Source organism: Lygodium microphyllum, chromosome 21 (genome assembly GCF_053477565.2).
Source record: "Lygodium microphyllum isolate KBCC chromosome 21, Lygodium_microphyllum_v1.1.10, whole genome shotgun sequence".
Taxonomy (NCBI): domain Eukaryota; kingdom Viridiplantae; phylum Streptophyta; class Polypodiopsida; order Schizaeales; family Lygodiaceae; genus Lygodium; species Lygodium microphyllum.
Window position 1 is genome coordinate 132,566,446 of NC_141155.1, and position 23,827 is coordinate 132,590,272.

Here is a 23,827-nt window from a genome sequence, read left to right on the forward strand (position 1 = left end):
GACTCACTAGACATTCCTGTCGGTTTCACATACTGGCCATGCAACTCAGGCGTTTAGATTTCAAGAGGGATCCTTCCAAAAAGAAAAACCAAATAAAGTATGTAATAAAGAAATCAACAAAAAAGGTAATAGTTGTCACAGTCTTGTGACAATCAAACTTCACCTTAACATCCACACATGGTAAAATACAAGGCTCCAGTTCATTTATGCTCGTTGGGCTGAACGAGCCTTCACCTCTTCCACTCCAGCACACCTCAACTCAACACGTTTTGCTTCCACTTCAACATGCAACACTTCCTTCTTCATCATCTTTTTCATCTCAGCCTTTCGCACACCACTTTTCACCTCAACCTCAACACAAGACTTCAACTCATCATACTTTTTCAACTTTACATGGTCACAAGGAAAGACATGTGGTCCCAGTTCGCTTATGCTCGCTGGGCCGGACGAGCCATCTTTCTTCTCTCCCTTCACTTCCCCTTCTACCTTTTCCAAAACATGGAGCACATTACCCCGCAACACACTAGAAACACATGATTTGGACTTAGCCTCTTTGGCTTCATCCATCTCCACAACTACCACCCTATCCACAACACACTTCTTCTTATCAACAACCTCAAACAAAACTTTCTTCTTTAACTTTCTCTCCTCCACCACATTTCTTCTCATCACCAGATCGGCATCTTGCTTCTTCACCACACCCTTCTCATCAACACAAGTCTTTTTCAAACAAGGGCCGGTGCCTTTGCCATAACCTGCATTGCATCCTTCTCCTTCCCACTATCGATGCTCTTTTTTACCACACCCTTAGCCTTGGCATCCAACGCCACACCATGCTGCTTCAACCCTTTCTGCATAATTTTCATTAGACACAAATTGGGCCTTCATTGCCCGTTCCCTTTCTCCCTTATCCTCATCCTCACTCCCATCATCATCTCCATCTTTAGCTTCGGAGCTCGAACTCGGCTCTTTACACTTTGAGGGCACGGGCCGCCGCAGCGACGCATCAACAAGACTAGATTTCTTCATCTCACTATCACTTTTTTTCTTCTCCACTCCTTTCTCTCCAACCACATCACTCCTACTTCCCTTTCCCACCTCAACTTCTTTCTTTAACCTCGGCATCCCACCAGTAGCAACCGACGCATCAAAATCCAAAGCAATTTTTCTTTTCAATTGACTTTTAACAAAGCATCCCAGTCTCCCTTTCTCGTCGTCTTCTCTCTCCACTCCTCAATCTCTTCATTCACACCCTTCAACTTCATCTTTAACTCATCTTGCCTCTCTTCAATCACCCTTATTTTCTTTTCCAGCTCAAATCGAATTTGGGGTGGGGCACTTTCCCTGTTTTTTCCATACCTCAACTTTTCCACCAAACCTTGCAGATCATACTCTAGTTCATAAAAATCATCTAAAAGGCTTAAAAAAAAAAAAAAAAAATCCTCCGCAGCATCAATTCTTGACTTTTGGCAAGGTCCTCCTCAAAGCTTTCTCAACATGCCTCAGCCCAGGCTTCCCAACACGGGGGTTTGCACACGCCACCTGCGAAGGCGGCTTTGATATCAAATGTGATGGTCCGGCCCTTGGATACCCGCTTGGGACCCCGTCTAGGCCTCAGGGCAGCGCCAGACCCTTCCCCCAACTTTGGCATTTTGACCCCTCAACACATCACGGGGCACCCCAACACGTCATGGAATGCGACACGACACATAATACGCACTCGAGATTGCACAAGGGCCCATCTTGGGGGCATCACATCATATTCATGGCAAAAAGATATGTACAAGGTAGCCGGAGCACAGCAAGGGACTTTGTCACGGTGGGTGGGTGGAGCTATCAACGCGCTGCGACATGACGCCAACACCGTGGGTGAGGGAGCTACAAGAGGTACTCCCTCATAGTGCTTAATCAAGGAATTACCACCCACTCCAAAAAGGAAGGCTGGTTTCATGGTTCCCGTGGGATACCACTCAAACCTTTGATTTGGTGGGCTTGAGGCTCCTGATTGCAAGCCAAAGCTTTGTGCAAGTGCTGATTTTTTCTCTCAACTAATAAATTACAGCAGTATATCTTCATACAGTGAGATGAATCAAGCAATGATGATGCCTCTCAGTATGAAGTTTGAGCATTCATATGGGAATGAAGGAAATGCAATGCTTTACCTTGGATAAGGCTCAAACCATGGAGAGCAAGTTGAAAATGTTGCTGTTGGGCAAGATGTAAGGCCTTCAAGGCATAATGAGATTGATGACTAGCAAAGTGAAGAGGAATTTGATGACCAGTTCAAGAATTGGATGAGGGCAGTAGCAAATCTCTTTGCTAAATTGGCAAAGGATGGACCGTCAGGCTACATTGGGGTATAACCCACACTTCTACGATTAACTCTTAAAATACTAGAGGACTCGGTGAAATCCCCCCTTGAACAGGCCGCTCTTGTGCACCACTGAAGGACTCAAACTTCATTGCTCTTCCACCCTCATCATAGTCTTTTGCTGCCCCTTTGGGTGTCAAGTTTATTTATGGCAAAACCAACACCAAATGGAGCATTTCTATGAACAACACTCATTCCTTGAGCCCGATAAGCATTCAGGGGCGCAGATGCATTATGCAACCACTTTCTTGAAAGAGAATGCATTGTAGTGGTGGTCCATTCTTTTGATGCAAGGTTGCACTGTCAACGTGGGTACAATTCAAGCAAATGTTTGCATTGAATTGGTTGACAAGTACCTTTGAGGTGGACATCATGACAGCTTGGAATAACTTGGATGGTAAAGAATGTAAGAATTGGGAGCAATGTAATAAGAAGAAGAGGATGAGATGGGACCCATGGGGAAGTTGGAATGGCATGCAAAGGCCTTGCAAAGCTTGTCACACCACTCATTGGAAAGCTTCGATTACATATATAGGGATATGTGGACAACGAAGAGTTCTTCATTGCTCCACTTGAGGGGTGTGATGTATTGCTTGGTATGCCATGGTGTCACCGTATGCATGCAATGATTGATTCTTGTGCAAAAAAGATCACTATTCAGCATAAGGGAAAAACACTCACACTTGATGTAAAGTTGAAAGATGAATCTATCCTTGTTGTATTTGTAGCTGCCATTTCTTAAGTAATGAAAAATCATCTTTTAGTGTTCTTGGTTTTTACTAAGGATAAAGATGATAGTGAGAATGGTGAGAATGTTGGGAACATGTCTAAGTTAGAGAAGGATCGCATGTCATTTCTGAAAATGTATGCTAATTGCTTCTCTCAATCACTTTTAGGGCAGCTATTACTTGAAAGGTCAGAAGATCATGGCATAGATCTTATCCCTGGAAGTAGCTTACCTAATAAACCACCCTACAAAGTCAGTGCAGTCCAATAGGAGGAGATTATGAATCAAGTGAATGACCTGTTAGAAAAAGGGTTGAATCAGTCCAACTCATCTCCCTTTTTTTCTCCATTGCTTTTGGTGTAGAAAAAGGATGGTTCATGGCATATGTGCATTGATTATGGTACTCTGAACAAGATTATAATAAAGAATTGCTTTCCGATTCCTCAAATCAATGATGTTATGGATAAATTGCAAGGGGTAGCCATATTCGACTGTATAGATTTAAAAAGTGGGTGTCATTAGATATGCATTAGATCGGAGGATGTGTCCAAGACAGCTTTTAGAACATCTTTTGGGCTACATGAGTTTCTTGTCATGCCTTTTGGGCTTACCGATGCTCTTGTCACTTTTAATCGGATGATGGATCGCATCTTCAGGCCACATAGAAGATTTGTGGGCACCATCTTTGACGATATGATTGTCTACTCAAGGAATGAGACAGAGTATAGAAGACACTTAGACATTGTGTTTAATGAACCGTGTAAGCATAGGTTGGTTATCAATGACAAGAAAAGTGAATTCTTTTTGCATGAAATTCACTTTTTGGAGCATATTGTATTTGACTGATTGCATTCGCATGGACCTTGCAAGGGTTGAGACAATACGATCATGGTCACCATTGAGTCTGGATGTACTAAGAAGAAGATTTCAAAGAAAGAGACTTTTTGAGAGACGTCTATGCATGTTTATCATAAATATAATGACATAATGCTGAAAATCAGCATAACAAAGACAAGGCAAGTAACCCAAATGAGAAAGCACTTTCATTCCTGTTTGGCTCATGTGTCCCAACCGGCCATTTTTGGATACAATGACGAGTGTACTACTTTAGGTTTTTAGATAGATATATATATGTAAGTACAAGTGCTAAGGGTGTGTTCACACCTGAGTACATTTAAAGGCACGAGGGCCTTTATTCCCAATAGATGGCTTTGGCAAAGAAAAATGATGCTAAAAGAGACTTCAAGCTTGGAGAGGAGCATCATGTTTGACGGTTTCTATAGTAAGAGAGATTCAAAAGGCTGTGTCTTTTATTAGACAGTTTAATGTTGCTTTTGGTGGTGAGGATTATATAGAAAAATAAAAAATTAGAATGGTTAAAATATATGTGAAGGATGTCGCTTTGAATTGGTGTCTCAAAGCTGTTTAAGAGGTAATGGAATCCAAGTCTTGGAGAGAGTTTAAGGAGATGTTCAACAAGAAGTATCTGCCTTCATCTTTTGAAACCTATGTGTAGCAAGAATGGAATGAGCTGAACCAAAGCCATGGAGACAATGTTGAAACATATTTCAACATGTTTACAATTGTTTCTTTTAAATTTACATCTCTTAACGAAGTTCCTTTCAATATGGAGATGAAAAAGTTTATCCATGGATTACATTTGACGATATGGTGAGCTATCAAAATGACAAAGCCTGATACATTGGAAGCAGCCCAAGATGAAGTTGAAGGTGCATATGCCATGGATGCTTGGTAAAGCTTCAAAAGAAGAACCACAAAGGAAGAATATCAATATGTTTGACCAAAAGAAGTGACATAAACAAGAATCAAAGCTTAAGGATGGAGGTACATCACCTTTGCTATCCAAAAAGAAGTATGAGTAATTAGTAGAATATACAAAAGAAGGACGATGTTTTTCTTGTGGAGAAAAAGGACACATGGTTGGTCATTATCCTAATAAGGCAAAGAAGAAAAACCAACTCCTTTCTTTAGCCCCAAAAGATGCCTCAGGCAAATGCTGTACCTAAGAAATCCCTGCAACAAGATGAAACTCCGTCAGAGAAAAGAATGCTTTTTATGGCTTGGGATAAGATTGCTAATCAACTTGTTCTCATTCATTTTTATACGGGGACTACATGTCCATATATCCATCCTCGGATTGTCAAAGCTCTATATCTACCAAAGAAGAGGTTTGGAACACTAGAATTCTCAGGTGCTACTTTTCGAGGAATGCAATCTAAAGTTACTCCCATTCTTTGAAAACTACGAATTGAGATAGGAGATAATGTAGATCATGAGAGTTTTGTCATGGGAGATCTTGGTCATTGTGATGTTATATTAGGAATACCTTGGCATAGAAGAATAGATTCAGCCATCGATTGGAATCAAAATAAGTTTAGATTCTCTTATGGGGTTTGTTACGAGGACGTGAAAATTTGATGCTTTGCTTATGTTTAATTGACATTTGATTAAAGGATTAATCAAATGTGCAATTAAAAGATGCACATGTGGGATGTAAGCTACTTTTTCACAGTTGAAGGCCGGAGGACCCTGTGAAAAAGATGGGTGTCAAAGGCAAAAGTTGTAACAAGTTACACTTGTTAGATTTTAGGTGAATTTTGGTGTCAGTTTGCCCCTAGGACCATTAATTGGCCATTAAGTGTCAGTGGTGACACTAGGGATGAGGCATTAATTAATGGATTAATGCATGTCCAAGGGTCGCATGGGACCACTTTGGGTTGCAAATGGCCTAGCCAACTAAATTTTGGATGGGCAAGGTCAATTTTTGGGCATGGATTAAGGGTTGAATTAATTTTCAAAATTAATTAATTCTGAAAATTAATTAAATGATTGGAAATTGTTGAAAATGGATTAAGAAAGCTGCCACTTGGCAAAACTTTCCCGTGCAAGTGGGAAAAAGGCTAAATAGGGCTGAAGGGAGAGGGAAATCTCGTTTTTTCATTTTGGAGCTGTTGGAAAGAGGTGTTGGACTCTTGCTGCCAGCTTTTGGGGCTATTTCCCAGTCATTGGAGACCATTTTGGTGATGGAGATTGCATATTCTTGACCTTGGGAAGCTGACAATTGCTGCTGATGCACTTTCTCCTGAAGATCACAGTCTCTGATGCTCCTATTGTTGTTGATGCATCCGTTTGGGGCTGGTACAGTAGGGTAGCAACTGATTTTGATCAGTTCTTTGCGACAAATCTTAGAATTTTCTCTCTCTACAGCATTCTCTCATCTCCTTCAGCCTATGCTCAGCCATTCTCAGCAATTCTTAGCCATTTGGAGGAGACCTCAGCCATTTCTGGTGGGCTGATCTGTAATTTTTGCAGTAAACCCTAATTTACAGTAGAAATTAGGGTTTACTAGCCACCTTGGGTTCCGTGCCAGAGATTGAAGGCTCAAGGGATTGAAATCAGCCGTTGATAATTGAAGACTATCAAGGGATTTCAGGAGCCAGTCCATCTCGAATTGATTTGGGGCAGCATTTGGCCAGCCAAGGGTCAAATTGGAGAAGAAGTCTTGGGTGAATCGAGGGGCAAATGACCCAAAAGGTTTGCTGGTCATTTATGACAGCAAGAGCATTTGGTTAGCAGGAGGAGATTGAAGAATCTCGAGTTGTACTCCTTCCAATTGAATGAAAGATAAAGAAATACCACAAGGGGCGCCAATTTTGGGGCCAACAAGGTGTCTACTGTCCAAGAATGTTATGGTAAAGTGTGTATTTCATTTTATGTGCATTCATTTATTGCTGTAATTAACTCTTAAATCAGGTTAACACCACCCATTCCAAGAAGGAAGGCTGGTTTCAGGGTTAAAATGTATCTATTGATGTGGGAGTGGGAGGCAACTCTATTCCCATCTTATCCCATGTGCAAATTTGTAAAGCAATGAAAAAGTCTATTTCCTCGCACTTGATTTTTTGTCAAAGATTCTAACAAAGAGTCTAAAATTGAAGAGTCCATCTCATATATAAACGAGGATCGAATGAGTTTTTTAAAGAAGTATGAAGATTGCTTTGCAAACACTAAAGATGAGTTACCATCAGAGAAGTCAAAAGATCATCATGTTGATCTCATTCTCGGGAGCTCACCTCCAAATAAGCCACCCTATCGCATGAGTCCAATACAACAAGAGGAGATTATGAAGCAAGTGAATGAGCTCTTGGAGAAGGGTCTAATAAGACTCAGTTTCTCACTTTTTTGCTCTCCAGTTCTCTTAGTGTAGAATAAAGATGAATCTTGGCGCATGTGTGTGGACTACAGAGGCTCTCAACAAAATATTAATTTGGAATGGGTTTTCTATTTCAAGAATTGATGATATCTTGGATAGATCCAAAGTATTTAGCCAGATTGACTTGAAGAGTAGTTACCATTAGATAAGAATTGCTTATTAAGATATTCATAAAACAGCATTCAAAACAACTTTTGGTTTGTATAAGTTTCTTTTGCTACCATTTGGTCTCACTAATGCTCCTGTAACCTTTTATGGAATAATAGAAAGAATCCTTAGAGCACATTGGAAGTTTATAGGGACTTTCTTTGATGATATTTTGTTTCATTCAAAAGATGAAAAAGAGCATAAGCAATACTTAAAAATAGTGTTTCAAGAACTCTACAAACACAAACTTTATGTGAACAGCAAGAAGAGTGAACTTTTTTTAAAAGAGATTAACTACTTGGGCCATATTGTATCCAAAGATGGGATTCGGATGGATCTAGAAAAAGTGAAGGCTATTGTAGAATGACAAGAATTGACTGGTATTAATGAAGTTCGAAGTTTCTTGGTGTTATGCTCTTATTATAGGAGATTCATTAAATGGTTTGCAATGGTTGTTGGACCATTGAAGAAAGTAGTGGTATTTTGGTGGACCAAACTAGAGAAGGAAGCTTTTGAAGCTCTAAAGTTCTATATCAGCAAAGGACTTGTTTTGATTAGATCTAATTTGTCAAAACCTTTCTTTGTGGAATGTGATGTGGTAGGATGCAGCTGTTGCTCTGCTACAACAGCTTGTAGATGTAAAGATTTGAAGAAAATCAATCATTTACTGTTGTTTCCTTGTCTCAACAGCTTGTAGAAGCTATCACTTGTTATTGAATGGTCTTCTTTGTCCTTGGCTGCCTCAGAAGGTCCTCTCATGGCTGCAAATCAGACCAGCAGTATCTCCTCTCTCTCTCTTGTAAGCTGAATACACTAAAAATGCCTCTCTCCAACCTTTAAAGACGTTTTTCAGTCTTGCATGGGTATTTTTGACAAGTGATAGCCTTTGCAAATGCTTTTTTCAATATTATCAATAATTAAATATTAATTTTCAGTTTTTAAATACTGAAAAAATAATCTAATAATTATTTCGGTGCCCTGAAAAATAATCATGGCCAATAATTAAATTGGATAGGCAACTTTTATTCTCGAGTGTCTCTAAGCTATCTTTGACCATCAGATTGGCGTTAGGTATCATTAAATGCCACTTCTCTAGTGTTACCAATTGACACTTATGGCCAAATGAATGACCTAGGCCAACATTGGCACCAGATATCACCAAGTACTTGTGCGGCATAACTTATAGCAACTTTTGCCTTGACATTCCGTGATTTTCTTGGGTCTCGGGCTCGTAAATTTACTATAACCCCAATTGCACCTCACATGTGCAACATTTACTTAATCATGTGATTAAAAATTAATCCACATGTTAAGTGAGGTTTTAAAAATACATGTCCTCATGACAATTCTCGTTGAGATAGACCACGGGTTTACACTTGAGGATGCATAACTTTTTGATGCTTCTTTTTATTAGCAAGCTGTTGGCTGTTTATTGTATTTGTGTAATAAATGGTCGAATATTCAATTTCGCACGCTTTATGCGTAGCCTTGGTACTACACATTGACCAGTAGTTGAATGTGCCTTTTGTTATCTCAAAGGCACTCAAACATTGGGCCTTTTCTATCCTCTATAGGCACTACTCTTTACTTGCGTGTATTTACAGGCAGTGATTGGGCTGGTTGTTTGGACACAAGGATGTCTACTAGTGGCAATTGTTTTGTGCTTGGTTATTCATGCATTTCTTGGTTGAGCAAGAGGCAATCTAGAGTGGCCACATCTAGTTGTGAAGCTTTATCATTATGTTAGAGAGAGGCTCCATGCATGGGAGATTGGCTTGGTTTATGTTCCTAGACAAGACAACTTGGTAGATGTGTTTACAAAAGCTCTCTCTAGAGAGGTTTGAAGCTTTTCGCAAGGCTCTCAGATTGATACCGTTTGGGGATTGATGTGCCTATTCCCTATATACATTCATTTCATTCACTTGAGGGGGGTTTGTTACACTTGTCGTGTTCCTCCTATATTCTGGTGTGAACGCTCCCTTATCTCATAGGCACTTTTTATCTTCTAGCTGGAGGGGTTTTTTCCGTGTGAACACCCATGAGTGGGTGTGGTACTTAGTATCTTAGGGACCGTACTTTCATTCATTTTCACGCAGTGGATGTGACCTTTCAGCACACTCCTCGTGTTCACTTGTTCTTTGTGAGAGAGTGAGAGAGAGAGAGAGAGAGAGAGTGTGTGTGTGCTACTGAATCATAACCTAACAGAAGGCAAGCCAATGCATTATTTGTTTTGTGAGGAAATAGAATTTGAAAGCTGTGGAAGAATCCACATTCCTCACAAATTTGCTCTCTCAATCTTGTTCTCAACCTTGTTCTTGTTCCATAGCTGCTGTTGCTCCTCATGGGCATTTGCCTTCTTCCCCTCATTATGCTTTTACTTACCCTTTGCTTTGATCTATGCATCAATAGATTAGTTGGGCTGACCAGTGCCGGAAAATGAAGTGCTGAATACTGCTATACCAGCAGACATGAGTAACTATGAAGGCTTCTAACATGAGAAACATAGGACCTGATTGCAATGGTCCCACAAACAACAAGCCATTGAAGCTTCAATCATCAATGGTGAGGGTAGGCACTGTGCTTGACAAGTCTGAAATAAGCAAATGCAGCTCCTTGCTGCCACAAAAGACCTGAATGCTGCTGGCAGCTGCACCAACAAACATGATCGACTGTGATGATATCTGGTGCAAGAAATGCATGCCCAGTTTTCTATGCTCCCATGAAAATCAAGTGGTCATCTTCCGCGGAGCTTCAATTGTGAGTATGGGAACAATGCCCTGAAAACATGATCGAAACAGAGGCACATCAGGAGTGCGGATTGTGAAGAGAGGAGGTATATGAAAGGTGGGCTGCATGAGAGAAATTGACAAGGAAGCATCCTTTTGTGATGGGTTGTGTGCCAATCTGATGATCCAGAAGTAGAGACTGAAGTAGTTCAGACAAGCGTTTTGCACAAAAGTTGCACCACACAAGAAGGATGTTCAAGGTTGTGGAGAAGATTAATGATGCAGCACACACGCTTGAGTTACCTTCAAAGCTGCAAGATGCTCTTGGTCTTCTGGGTTAGCAACTTGATGCTACCATGGTTCCATCCCTTCTTCCACACTAGACCATGGAAGCCAGAGCTTGTGGATTATGGAGGTCTTCAGCAGGTCTTGATTTGAGAGCAGCTCTAGAACAAATGTGGGTCATGGCTGTGTGTGCTTCAGTACTTTGATTGAAGGTCATGGCTATCCAGTTCGAGATGTTGTGTGGCTTGTGGATAAGTTTTACTGCCTCGGTTGTGGTGGAGCAAGAGGCCATGCCTAGGGACAGCAGCAGTTTTACGGGTGAGAGTGTGATCCACACCTGCCGCCTACAGCAGGAAAGCACATTGTGGAGATAGTGGCTTGTGGATAAGTTTTACTGCCTCTCTTGTGGTGGAGCAAGAGGCCATGCCTAGGGACAGCAGCAGTTTTATGGGTGAGTGTGATCCACACCCACCTACAGCAGGAAAGCCCATCATGGAGATAGTGATTTGTGACAGCAGAAGAATCCAGGTGAGCAGAACAGTTGGAGTGATTGTACTAGTGAGACTCAAGACCGATGGGCAGTACAGCAACATGCGGGTAGCAGTCAGGTCAGGCTTGTCTGACTATCATTGTGTAAATTCAAGTCTCTCTTTTACAAACCCAGCTCTGTATTTGTTCTGTTCTATAGATCCAACACTTGGAACTTTTCTTATTAATACTCATGCAGCTTTAGAATTCTCTTCCTCAATAAACTTATCTTAACCACATCAAATTTGTTTTGTTTGCTTTTATACTGCATTGCAGGCTCCAATGCTTAGCATTGTATGTTGGCAGCTTAACAATGATTTTGAAAGTTTAAATTATAAAATTTGAATAAGAAAAGAACAATCTCAATCACATTGGCACACCAATTCGAGGTTCTGGGGAAAAACAAGCATTGCGTCAACTGCGTGTTTTGATTAGCTGAATGTAGAAATTGAATTCTTAGACAGAGTGACACATTTTTCTGTAAAAAAGAGATGGAGAAAAGAGTTTTACTTGTTAGACATGTCATTTGAAAATCCTTTTCTTTTGTTTCTATGAAGGGAGATGGAGAAAGAGATTTACTTTTATTACATGTCATTCATAAACAATTTTCTGTCATCTCTTTTTATGTTCATTCAAAGTGTGAAATGAGGAAAGCTTCATGTTCTCACATCTGTGTGTTCGACAGGTTCACTACAGATGGCTATCTAGTGGAGAATGTATTTCGTAGGGAAGTGGAAGTTTTACTGGAAGAATACTCCAAAGAATCTAGGAAAGCCAAGTAGGCCTTTCTTAGGAAGTTACAGCTGTTTCCATTATAGTGAATGGGGAATAAATTGGGTATGGATTCCACAACCTCAGATAGAGAACTCTTTTGTTTCCCTTCATATGTCATTCTGCTATTATTTAACCCTCGATTAATTCAATCTTAAGAGGGCCACGAACAGCCCAGGCCCTGTATGGACAATCTTTGAGCAAATTCACTCATCTGAGCAGAATGATGAGTGCCTACACCTGCAATTTTTACTTTGTAGACAAATGAACAATGATGTTTAGTCTGGTTTATATACCCTTGGTTGGTGACATTTTTGCTTGCTTTGAAGAGGATTTGAACTAAAAACTGCTACACAGATCCCAGAATTTCAAGGAACTGCAGCAGTTTTTGTTTTATGTACTAACAAACAGAATTCAGTTAAACTGAATATTGTAGAATGAGTATGTAAAAGTTTATTGCTGTTAATGGGAAAATTCTCACTTGCAATGTTTACTTGAAAAACGATTTGAACCTTGTACTCATGCCTCAACACAAATATTTGTGACAATTGTGGCGTAGTTTTGTTTTCTTTGGATCACAAGGGCCCCTCAAAATTGCTCCTGCAATCTGACACTTCTAGCTGAAGGATGGGATTCGTGTGGTAGAATATCTGGACCTCTGTGTGCAGTTGGCATGGTATGCAACATATAGAATGGGTTCTTTTTCTCCTAATATACTTAAACTTGATCCATCTTCTGTTATTAGTAATGGTTAGCACATCTTCAGCCATTTTGATTGATAAATCACACTCAGAATTCCTGTGGAGATACTTTTAGAAAAGAAAGCGTTTTCATTAATAGGCTATGGTGATGCCTCTTGTAATACTAAGCACCAATGAATATAGTGTACATTTGACACCCTTTTGTTTCTGTTACATGCCTACATTCTTATGGTTACCTCGTGTTTAGAGGCCTAATGGGTTCTTTTATTAGAATTAAGTGCAAATTCTTGTGATGGGATCATCGGTATAAGCTGTTGATGACAATAGAGAGAATGTGTAAGAGACTTTATAGGCAAAGGACAACTTCATGTTGAGAACGGCTAATGTGAGAAGTTGAAAATAATAATGCTACGGTATCAATTGCAGTCACATGCATATGCTTGATTAAGCTAGACATTTGAAGTTCCAGATCCATAAAAGGGGTGAGATGGCAGACGGCAGCTCTCAATTGAGAGTACACAGTAGATAGTAGAGAGAGTGAGAGTGAAGACAACTCTCAACTCACGGTGCAAGTCTCAAGTGTATAAGTGAAAGTACAAAGTATAAGGTGTGTTCACACTTCGAAGGTTTAAATAATGGTAAGAGATCGAATCGTGTAATATAAACACACAAAATAGAGAACAATGTAGTTGGGGAAAAAACGTATTGTAAGGAAATTAAAAAGTGTCCTAGTGAAATCGGCCTTTCATGGATGGGTGGTAATTTTGTGTTTACAACTTAGTTACAACAGTAACATTTAATATCAAATCGAGAAATGTAAAATAATTTACAATCTTGGAGAATGGATATCTTGTTGGTCTTGAAATTGGCGTCCCTTTTGGTATTTTTAAAACTTAATTGAAAAAGTTGATGTATAATGATGTTCTCTTAATTTTTTTTGGAATTTTAATTTTCCTTGCTATTCAAAATGACAAGTAAGTCTTCAATTTGATTTGTCTCTTGATTCGGGTAGTCAATTGGTTTTCACTCGCTTTGATAAAGATGAAAAATGTCCCAAATTCATTCATTTGTTGGTTCGTCTACTTGAATTTGATTGAAACAACTTTAACTTTGTTGAATCCAAGTCTCGAGCTTTCAATTTTTGGTATGCTTTTCGATGCTTTTGTTAAATCTTAATTTTTGTTACATATTAAGATTTACAATAGAGAAATCAAAAATTTCTCAGTAATTGTTACTGTTGCTGCTCTATCTCAATAACTTGTAGATGCAAAGAACTAAAGAAAATAAATCATTTATTATTGTTGCATTGTTTCAACAGTCTGTAGATAGATGTCATCTATTATTGATTGGTCTTCTTCTACCCTTGGTTACCTTTGAAGATTCTCTAAAGGTAGTTGCAAAACAAACCATCATCTTTTCTCTCTCTCTCTCTTGCATGTTGAATATACTCAAATGCCTCTCTCTAATCTCTAAAGATGTATTTTAGTCTTGTATGGACAGTTTCGACAAGTGGTAACTTTTTCAAATGGTTTTTTTAGCATTTTTATAATTACATATTAATTTTTAGATTTTAAATATTAAAATTTAATTTAATAATTATTTTGGTGTCTTAAAAAACAATATGATTGGCTAATAATTAAATTGGTTAGGTAACTTTCATTCTGGAGTGTCTATGCGTTATGTTTGACCATTAGATTGGCGTTAGATATCATTAAACGTCTCTTCTCTAGTATTACCAATTGACACTTAATGGCCAAACGAATGACCTAGACCATCAATTGACACCAGATATGACCAAGTATTTGTGCGGTATAATTGATAGTAACTTTTGTCTTGACATCCTGTGATTTCTTTGGGTCATAAATTTTCTCGGATCCTGGGCTCATAAATTTACTCTAACCTTAGCTACATGCAAAACGGAATGATAATATAGTATAACCAAGTATAAACCATGGCTAAAATATCAATGGTATCATAACATATGGTGTTGTCCATGGAACCAAATGTAAATAATTGAAGATTGAGCAAAATTTGATCGTGAACTGATTACTTATTGATATGAGAACTCATCACAAAGTGTTGCAAATGTGATTCCAAATTGATCACAAACTCATTGCAAAAACTGACTAGTAATCAATGCAAAAACTAATTCCAAAAGTGACTATAAACAATTCTCAAGCTGATAAAAAAATTGAGCTGAAACTGATCAGAATTTATCTCAAAACTGAGTCAAAATTCATGCCAAATTGATCATATGAAAAAGTATAATTCAAGTGCACGTGTGAAACTGATACTCATCTGCATATATCTCACAATGAGTAGTACACTAAGTAGTGATCTCATGGCAAACATACTATCAGCGCAATACCTTGGATACATGCTGAATACATATGAGATCCACTACATATGAGAGTTGTCCATAACAATTGGAGGAGTGGATGTGTTACCTCCCCCTTAAGCATCGTGCAATACCCCAGTGCTTTGCTAAACCTGATGGAGCCTGAACTAAAGTTGGTTGTAACTCAAAGGCATCTAGGTAAAGCTGCAACATCTGAGGATGGTTTGCCAAGTCATCCTCTTCCATCCATTTAGCGTCCATTGATGAATAATTCTGAAATTTCACCTAGTATCTCTTGGAAACTTTACCTTTGATCTTTCTTTCCTTATGTGTCAAAATCTGTTGGGGTGCCAAAATCTCATCTACTACCTCAACCTCAAGCTGAATTTCAATAGGCATATCCTTTGGCACATCACCGTGAAAAGGCCTCAACAAACTAACATGAAAGGCATTGTGTATCCGCCAATGTGGAGGTAATTTTAGCCGATATGCCACATCATTGATCTTCTCCAACACTTGGAAGGGTCCATAGTATCTCATAATCAACTTCAAATACAATCTTTCTCAGTTGAGAGTAAAAATCAGCACTAGCACAAAGCTTTGGCTTGCAATTAGGTGCCTCGGGCCCACCAAATCAAGGGATTGAGTTGTAGTCTCAGTGATGAAACCATGAAATCAGCCTTCCTTCCATGGATGGGTGGTAATTCCCTGATTACAACTTAGTTACAATAGTAACATTTAATACAAAACTGATAAATGCAAAATAACTTATAATTTTGAACAATGGACATCTTGTTGGCCTTGAAATCGGCGCCCCTTTCGGTATTTCTTCAACTTAATTGAAGAGGGATCATCTACATAAAAACAAATGACCAACAAGGACCCCCCTCTTTGTATACATAAAGAGTAGACTTTGATGGGCTATCAAGGAACCCTTGGCTAAGTAAAAAGGTATCAAATTTTTCATACCAAGCTCATGGAGCTTGCTTCAAACCATGCAAAGCCTTTTTGAGCTTGTATGCTAAGCCTTCACATCCCTCAATTACAAAGCCAATGGGTTGCTGCACATACGCTTCTTCTCGAAGTTTCCCATATAAACATGTAGTTTTAATATTAAGCTATTGCACAATCCAACCATAATGGGTAGCCAAAGCAACTATACACCGAATGTAGTCATATCGGATGTAGGAGCAAAAGTCTTCTCATAATCAATGCCCTTCTTTTGCATGTAGCCCTTTGCCACAAGCCTAGCTTTGTACTTATCAATGAATCCATTCACTTTTCTTTTTAGCTTATAGACCCATTTAGTACCAATGGCTTTCTTTCCAACACACAATGTCACTAAATCCCATGTTTAATTTTTTATGATAGAATCAAATTCACTTTTCTTTTTAGCTTATAGACCTATTTAGTACCAATGGCTTTCTTTCCAACACACAATGTCACTAAATCCCATGTTTGATTTTTCATGATAGAATCAAATTCAACTTGCATTGTTGCCATCCAATGCACACTCTATTGTGTATCCTCAAAACAATTAGGCTCCTCATCATCAAGTGTGTGTGCTGCCATAACAAACTCCATTGTATTAGCATGATCATGCAGACGTGCTTGTCTTCTAGTATGACCAGCAACCAAGAGGAGAATCCAAATGACTATCTTTCACCTAGCCTCGTGATTATGTATATGCTCTTGATGAACCTCAAATTCAACATCTTGTTGAATATTTAGGCTAGCCATAGGTTGAATTTCTGCATTGCCTAGTGGAACAACTGGTTGAACATTTTGTTCATTCACTGAAACTCTATTTGTATCACTAAAAGAAATGGCCAGCACCTCTCCAAATACATACATTTGCAACATGATATGTGTCAAAACCACCAAGGGATAATTCTGATTTTTCATCAAAAATCACATCCCTACTAACACAGACTTTCTTGGAAACAGGATCATATAGTTTGTAACCTTTGCTCTCACTGTTGCACCCTAAAAAAATGCATTTGACAGTTGTCTGGTCCAACTTCTTTCTCAATATTTTGGGAATATGAGAATATATAAGTTACCTAAAAGTACGAATGTGGCCAACTGAAGGTTTTCGGCTATTCCAAGCCTCAAAAGGCCTGACATTTTTCAATGCCTTGGTACTAGGGCACCTGTTCAAAACGTGACAAGCACATAGAATTGCTTCCATCCAAAAGTCATGTGGCAGATTCTTAGCTTTCAACATACATTTGGCCATCTCCATGACCGATTCTTCCTTTTTGCAACCCTATTCTGATATGGAGTATATGTAGCAGTATACTGATGGGCAACGCCTTTCTGTTTTAAAAAATTATTAAGCAAATAAGACTTGTATTCCCCCCTTGGTTTGAATGGAGAGTCTTAATGTTACACCTAGATTGATTTTCCACAAGTGTAACAAAAGCTAAAAATGCATTATACACCCTCAAGCTTTTTCACCAATGAGTAGACCCAACAAAAACGAATAAACTCATAAATGAAGGTGATGGAATAATAACATCCACCCAATGACTTTGTCTCTGCATAGGTCCCCATACATGCGAATGCACAATCTGTAACATGGCTGTTGCCTTAAAAGAAACATCACAAGGAAAAGAGAATCGATACATTTTTTCCAAAATGCATCCCTCACAAATATGCTTAGGAGGTCTCTCCAAGAGAGGTAAACCATCTAGCATCCGAGTACATTGCATAAGCATCAAAGTTCCATAGTTAACATGCCCCATGCGAGCATGCCATAACTCTTCTTGTGATATAGTAGGAGTAATAGTAGATGCCAAATAGACCGACTAATCAATTGAATAAGCATCTAACTCATAGAGTCCATGATATAATGTGCTAGTCAATACCAAAGTCAAGAATTCCTTATCCCTGACCATGCATTTGTCATCATCAAATGTGACTTGCATACCACACTTTGCTAAAGAAGAAGTGGCGAAAAAATTCTTCTTTATCCTTGGCACATATAATGCATCCTGCAAACAGAGGGTGGAGCCATCAATGGCTTTCAAGACAATCTCCCCAACACCTCTAACATGGTAAGATGCATTGTTTGCACATTGCACAGATTTGCGAATAGGAGCTGCAATAGTAGAGGTAAACAAATCCCTGTAGGATGTAATGTGCTTAGAAGCATCATTATCAAAGAACCAAGTGCTATTGTCCTTAGTAGAGTTGAATGCTCTATGAGCCCAAGAAGAATCATAACTGCAAGTATAAAAATGGTAGTCATGGTTAACAACAAAAGACATGGAATTGGTAGCAGTAGAAGGTGCATCAGGAACAGACACCCTTGACTCCTTCTCCTTAGCAATGCACTTCTTATGTTCCGTGATGTAGTAACCTAGCTTCTTACAATAATGGCACATGCCCTTCTTGGCTTGCGTGTGCCCTACTTCTTATTGCTTTGCGAAGTACGTAAACTTCCAGAACTTTGCAAAGCATTTCTAGATTTGTTGCCCTTGTACTTTTGTCTTGCCATAAAAGCCTGCTCAGAGGCTACAACATCCACTCCACTATTCTTTCTTGTTTGCTCTTCTTCTAGGGGAAAACTAAATAACTAAAGAAAGGTAAGTGGCTGCGGGGAAATTCTCATGGTGAGATTTAAGCCCGTATGAAAGGACAAATAAGAGGATGGCAAGGAATTCAAAGTAGTAGAGATCATATGTGCATCTAAATAATACTCATCTACATTCATTAACTACTCATGCAAGTCCTAAATTTTGTTAAGATGATCCCACATGGCATCATCTTTGTCCATCTTCACATCCTCAAGCTCTTTTTTTAAGAAATAGATGTGTGTCTCATTTTTTCTAGCAAATTTCTGCTCAAGTGTGAGCTATACTACTGGTGAAGAAGTGGTAGCTTGTAGGTGGCATCATGGATCGTTGAAATGCCAATGCAATTAGTGACAATGCTTGGGCATCTCGAGTGTCCCAATCCTTCTCTGCAGCAGTTCTTTGGGGAAGTGACTAGAGCTGGACTTTGACCACGTCCTCCTTGGGGACGTGTTGCAGGAGCCACAACTCTAGGACATACTTCTTCACCAGTAGCATACGGACTTCTTCACCACTAACATACTACCAAAGATTTATAAAAATGAGCACATTCTTCATTATGAAGGACCATAGAGAATAGTTATTGCCGTCCAATCTATCCTCTTTAGATACATATGTGAATACATTACTCTGTCCTTGATTGGCCATGATAAATGTCATTGTTCCAAAAAACACATGGTGATTCTATACAAGAGGCATGACTTGAAGCTTTATGATATATTTGGGTCAGACCTTTCATTTTTTTAGTCATCTAATGAATGAAATCCAATTTCGGCAACAAAACAAGATCAAGTTCATGAGCTTATTTTCTTAGATTGAAACAAGCGTGCCCTCGGAGAGTACCAAAGGCTATTTGAGTAATCAATGCTTTAGTGTTCGCAAGATCTTCTAGCATCGAGGACAATGTTTCTTCCACAAGAAAAGAATGAGTTTAGGATTTGACAGTTAAGATGGTATGAGAATTGGTTTAAACTTTAAACTAGATATCATGATACATGGAATAAAGATTAAGACAATACAATGAATAGTATAATTTAAAAAATAGAATGTTAGCTATCTCGTAGTTTTATTCAAAAAGATTGGGGTGAGAAGGGTTCAACTCCATTTTCTTTGGATGCAAGACTCAAACTTAAATAATAATTTACGTGCTATCGTTGGCTTCACACATACTAAGAAAATCACTAGCACTATTCGAAGGGCACCTTTCTATCCTTTACAAGCAAAGTAAATGTATTGAACACCATCCTTACATCTTCAACTATGTACATGGCCTCAATATTCGCATTTAGTAAGACATTGTGGAACCATGTGGAAATTTTGTTCAAACAATTCCTTCAGTCAAAGAATGAGAGGAAGGGCTTTCCCCAAGTTAGCGAGAATCTCCTCACGAGTGACTAGTTTAATGGAGGGGTGGAACTACAGTCTCTCTTGGACAAATCTGATAAGATATACTTCTAATACATGAAGCAAATGGATGGAAAGTAGCCATGGTCTGTGCTACTCAATGCATGGATCATTGAATCAACCTCCAAAAGCAAGGTATGGGTTGGCATAGCTTGGCCGGATGTAGTTTGCAATTACCACTAGTTAATCAAGCTACCACAATTTGAGATGGCATAGGCTATGGTAAGATCTTGTTAGAAAATCATTGCCCAAGATAATTGGTCAACTACTAGGAACAAGAATAGGGATGCTGCCTCGAGCAGGAACAAGTGGTATTTGCATATGATCCAACAATGGCTCACATATCAAGTAATTATGGCCTAGCTAGGAAGTTGCATGCCAAAGGGTTGAGAACTTGGGAGGATGTTTGGGACAAGGAGGATCAACAATTGCTACCCTCTAGACACATTGACGTTGGAATATAACCTCTTTGAGAGAGCAACAATGGTTGCAACACAATCATTAGTGCAAGAGAGTAGATTGGCCCATCTCGATCATTTCTAAATTGGATTCCCTCCTAAACTCACTCCTAGAGCCCTGCTAGAAAGTTCCTAGCAATCTACAAACACCAAAAATATTTCATCCCCCTATCCCCTATAGTCCCTCTTGGTCTTTGTGAGAAGTGGAGGAGACACTATCCCATGGCTAGGATGATCATATGAGGCACAAACTAAAGCAATGTGGAAAGCAACACCATCCTATAGAATTAATTTCTTGAGATGAAGGATAATGATCAGGAATCTTTCCCTAAGGGATGATCTGGTAAATAAGTTCAATATCAGTCCCATGTGTCTACTTTGTAGAAAGGCGAAAGAATTAGGAGATGGCTCAAAGAAGCTAACTTAAGGTTTGATTTTGGAATGGCATCAACCCAATTTAAAGTTTAATTTTGATACGTGGGTCTAACATATACACGTTGAGTCTTTTCTTAAATATTAAAATTTTATGGATTTTTTATTTGTATATCCTTAATATGATATTTTACTTTGGGTGTTACTTTGATCATCTAAAGTAAGTACATTGCAAAAAATTTATAGGTTCTATGGGTAAATGTAAAGCTCATCAATGTTAACTATCATTATGTGCGACTTTTGGACAAGCTTTTGTATTACCATCATCATCAATACATGTCAAGGAAATTTCATTATACCAAAATAAAGAAATTATTATTGAAGATGGTATTGTTATAGAAAGTGAGCCTATCAAGGAAAATAAAAAGAAAAAAGATGGGTACATCCATAGTTTTATTCCTTAATGGAAAATTGTATATCCATGGGTGTATCCAACTATTGTTGAGGAAGGCAATGAGTGTGTTAAATGTAAACTTTTACAAAATTTAATTTCATACACCATTTTCTAGGATGGGCAAGAAAACCATTCAAAAAAAATCTCTTAAGGTTTATCAGAATTCTAAGGCCCACAAACAAGCCAAAAAGGAACTAAGTAGAACGAAAAGCACCACCAAAGATTATTGAGAAACATTTTGGTTTAATGGTTGATGCTTTTAAAATTCCAATGGTAAGTGTTATTCAAATTATGTGGAATATTGTGCAACATAATATGCCTTTGGATTCATTTGAAAGTGCATATAAATTTCACATTTCCATATATGTTAGATGCCTAAACATTAGCTAGGTTCAAACTTGTATGTCAAATGAGGTTTATGTGATCAGATGGTAAAAAGGTTACCTTTGTGGATCTAGCCTTTGGGTTAGATAGAGTAGTTATGCTAGTAGCAACTAGAGGAAAATGCATTGAGTTGCGAGGTGTGGGAGTTATCAGGAAGCTCCTATTTTGGGGTCCAAGGGCTGCGAATTTAGCCCTTAGCTAGGGAGACTCACTAGCCGCCCTAGTAGCTGGGGGATCTCACTAGGAAAGATTCGTCATATTGTCAGACAGGATGACCAAACTACCTTCCCGAGCTATAAAAGAAAGACCCCTCCAAAGCCATCATCAATCTATCTTTCACCAAGTCAAAGTTCTTCATACTAGCCTTAAGATTTTCTCCTATCATCTACATGGATTGCCATCTAAACTTCACAATGGAAGTGCATAGGTAGACATAGCTATCTTTATGTTAGCTCACTTGAAATTAAAGCAGTTTCTAGTTTTCTCATATTTTTTTTGTATTCTTTAATCCTTGCTCAGATTCTATCCATTGTGCCATGTAAGTTTTACATAGTATCAGAACCCAGAGAGCTCTAAGAAGTCAAGAATACATTAGAGACAAGGGCTTCAATAGCAAAGAGGAGAAATGTCATCTACTGCATCAAATAGTTGCGTTGGTGCATCAAGTGGCAGTGTTGCTATAGTGACAATTCAAACACACTAAGGATTCGTCCACCAACCTTCAAAGAAGGCAAGTTAGATGGTACAAACTACACTTTGTGGAAGTTTAAAATTACAACTATCCTTGATTCTTATGAGCTTCTAGAGATGGTACTTGGGGCTAAACCAGAAACCCAAACTACCCTCAACCCATCAAATTCGAGTGTTATAATTCCTCCAAATGCAGATCTCCTATGGACTTGGAAACAAAGGAACATAGATGTAGTGTGTACCTTAGTTATAAGCTATTCTGACAGTATTTTGACCTTGATTCAGCATATAACCAAGGCATCAAAGGCTTGGAATATATTGAGGAGTCGGTATGAAATACGAAATCAAACAAGGATTCAAAACCTAGAGAATCAACTAGCAGTAGAGAAGTTTGCTAAAGGAGAGAAAATTGAAGCATTCATCACTTGGATCAAGATTTTATGTGATCAGATGGCAGGCACACTAGGATAAAAAAGACTAGTGAAGGAGCTAGCTTAGAGTTTCTTCTGATTTTTCCACCAAAGTTTGATGGACTAGTAACTATTATAAACTCTTAGGTGAGACCCCAAGCTTTGGCATCTAAGGAATTTTGTGCACTACTAGTGGAGGAGTTGCAGGTGTTAAAGACTGAGAAGGTAGCAACAGTGGAGATACCACATTCTCCGCCAATGTGAAAGGCAAAGGTGGTTTCTCTACAACAACGGTGACAAAAAGAAGAAGGTGGGTGAAAAAAAGTTTCAAGGTTAGTGCTTCTAGTGCAAGAAGAAAGGATATGCAATTGCAAATCATTGTGTCAAGAAGGCAGATAAAAAGAGTAGCACCGTGAACACTAAAGAGAAGAAGACAACCAATACGGCTGAAGTAGAGTTAGAGTTATTCATGGAAACCATTCAGAACATGCATTTCTCGACACATAAGAAATTTCTACCACTGACTCATGGATATTGGATAGTAGTGCCTCCCATCACATAACCAACAAGAAAGTTCTATATAGTTCTACGAAGCCTTTGCAAGAATCCATCACTATTATGATTGGAAATTATATAAAATGCCTTGGTGAGTGCACATATACTATTTCTTTTATTGTTGTAAATGGTGAACTCAAAAATCTTTCAAATGTGTTGTATATTCCAAAGATTAAGAGAAATATGTTGTCAATTTCTTCTATAACTAATCTTGGCCATGAGGTGAGGTCCATCAAGACAACTATAAAAATTATCAGTAGTGCTAACAAAATTCTCAGTAAAGGAGAAAGAAGTAACAATCTATATGAGCTAAGTGCTCTTATAGCCACCACACTAGTGTGGGCACAAGTAAACTTTGGCATGAAAGATTTGGTCACATTGATTTTGCAATGTTAAAGGAGATGTATAAGCAAGATATGGTTTCTCACCTACCTATAGTAAATAACTAAATGAAAGAACCATGCGAAGCTTGTATGATAGGTAAGCAATAGAGGAAGGCATTTCCATAAGAAACCAAGAACAGAGCAAAGGCACCTCTCGAGTTAGTGTATGCTAACTTGTGCAGTAAGATGCATGCACAAGCCTTGGGGAGATCTTCATATTTTATGTTGATCATTGATGTGACTACAGTAAAAAGATATGGATGTACTTATTGAGAATGAAAGTGGGCAAAGTGTGAAGAAATTTAGAACAA

At 38.6% G+C, this 23,827-nt stretch overlaps 1 protein-coding gene across 1 annotated transcript in view; it reads left to right on the top strand.

Moving 5' to 3' along the window:
* Positions 1 to 12,253, top strand: part of LOC148018571 (Microsomal signal peptidase 25 kDa subunit (SPC25)) — a 31,883-nt gene extending 19,630 nt beyond the window's left edge. Inside the window, exon 5 of the mRNA XM_087661609.1 lies at positions 11,704 to 12,253. Coding sequence (XP_087517735.1) covers positions 11,704 to 11,800 — 97 coding nt within the window. The 3' untranslated portion in view covers positions 11,801 to 12,253. The remainder of the gene's footprint in view (positions 1 to 11,703) is intronic.
* Positions 12,254 to 23,827: the final 11,574 nt, after the last annotated feature.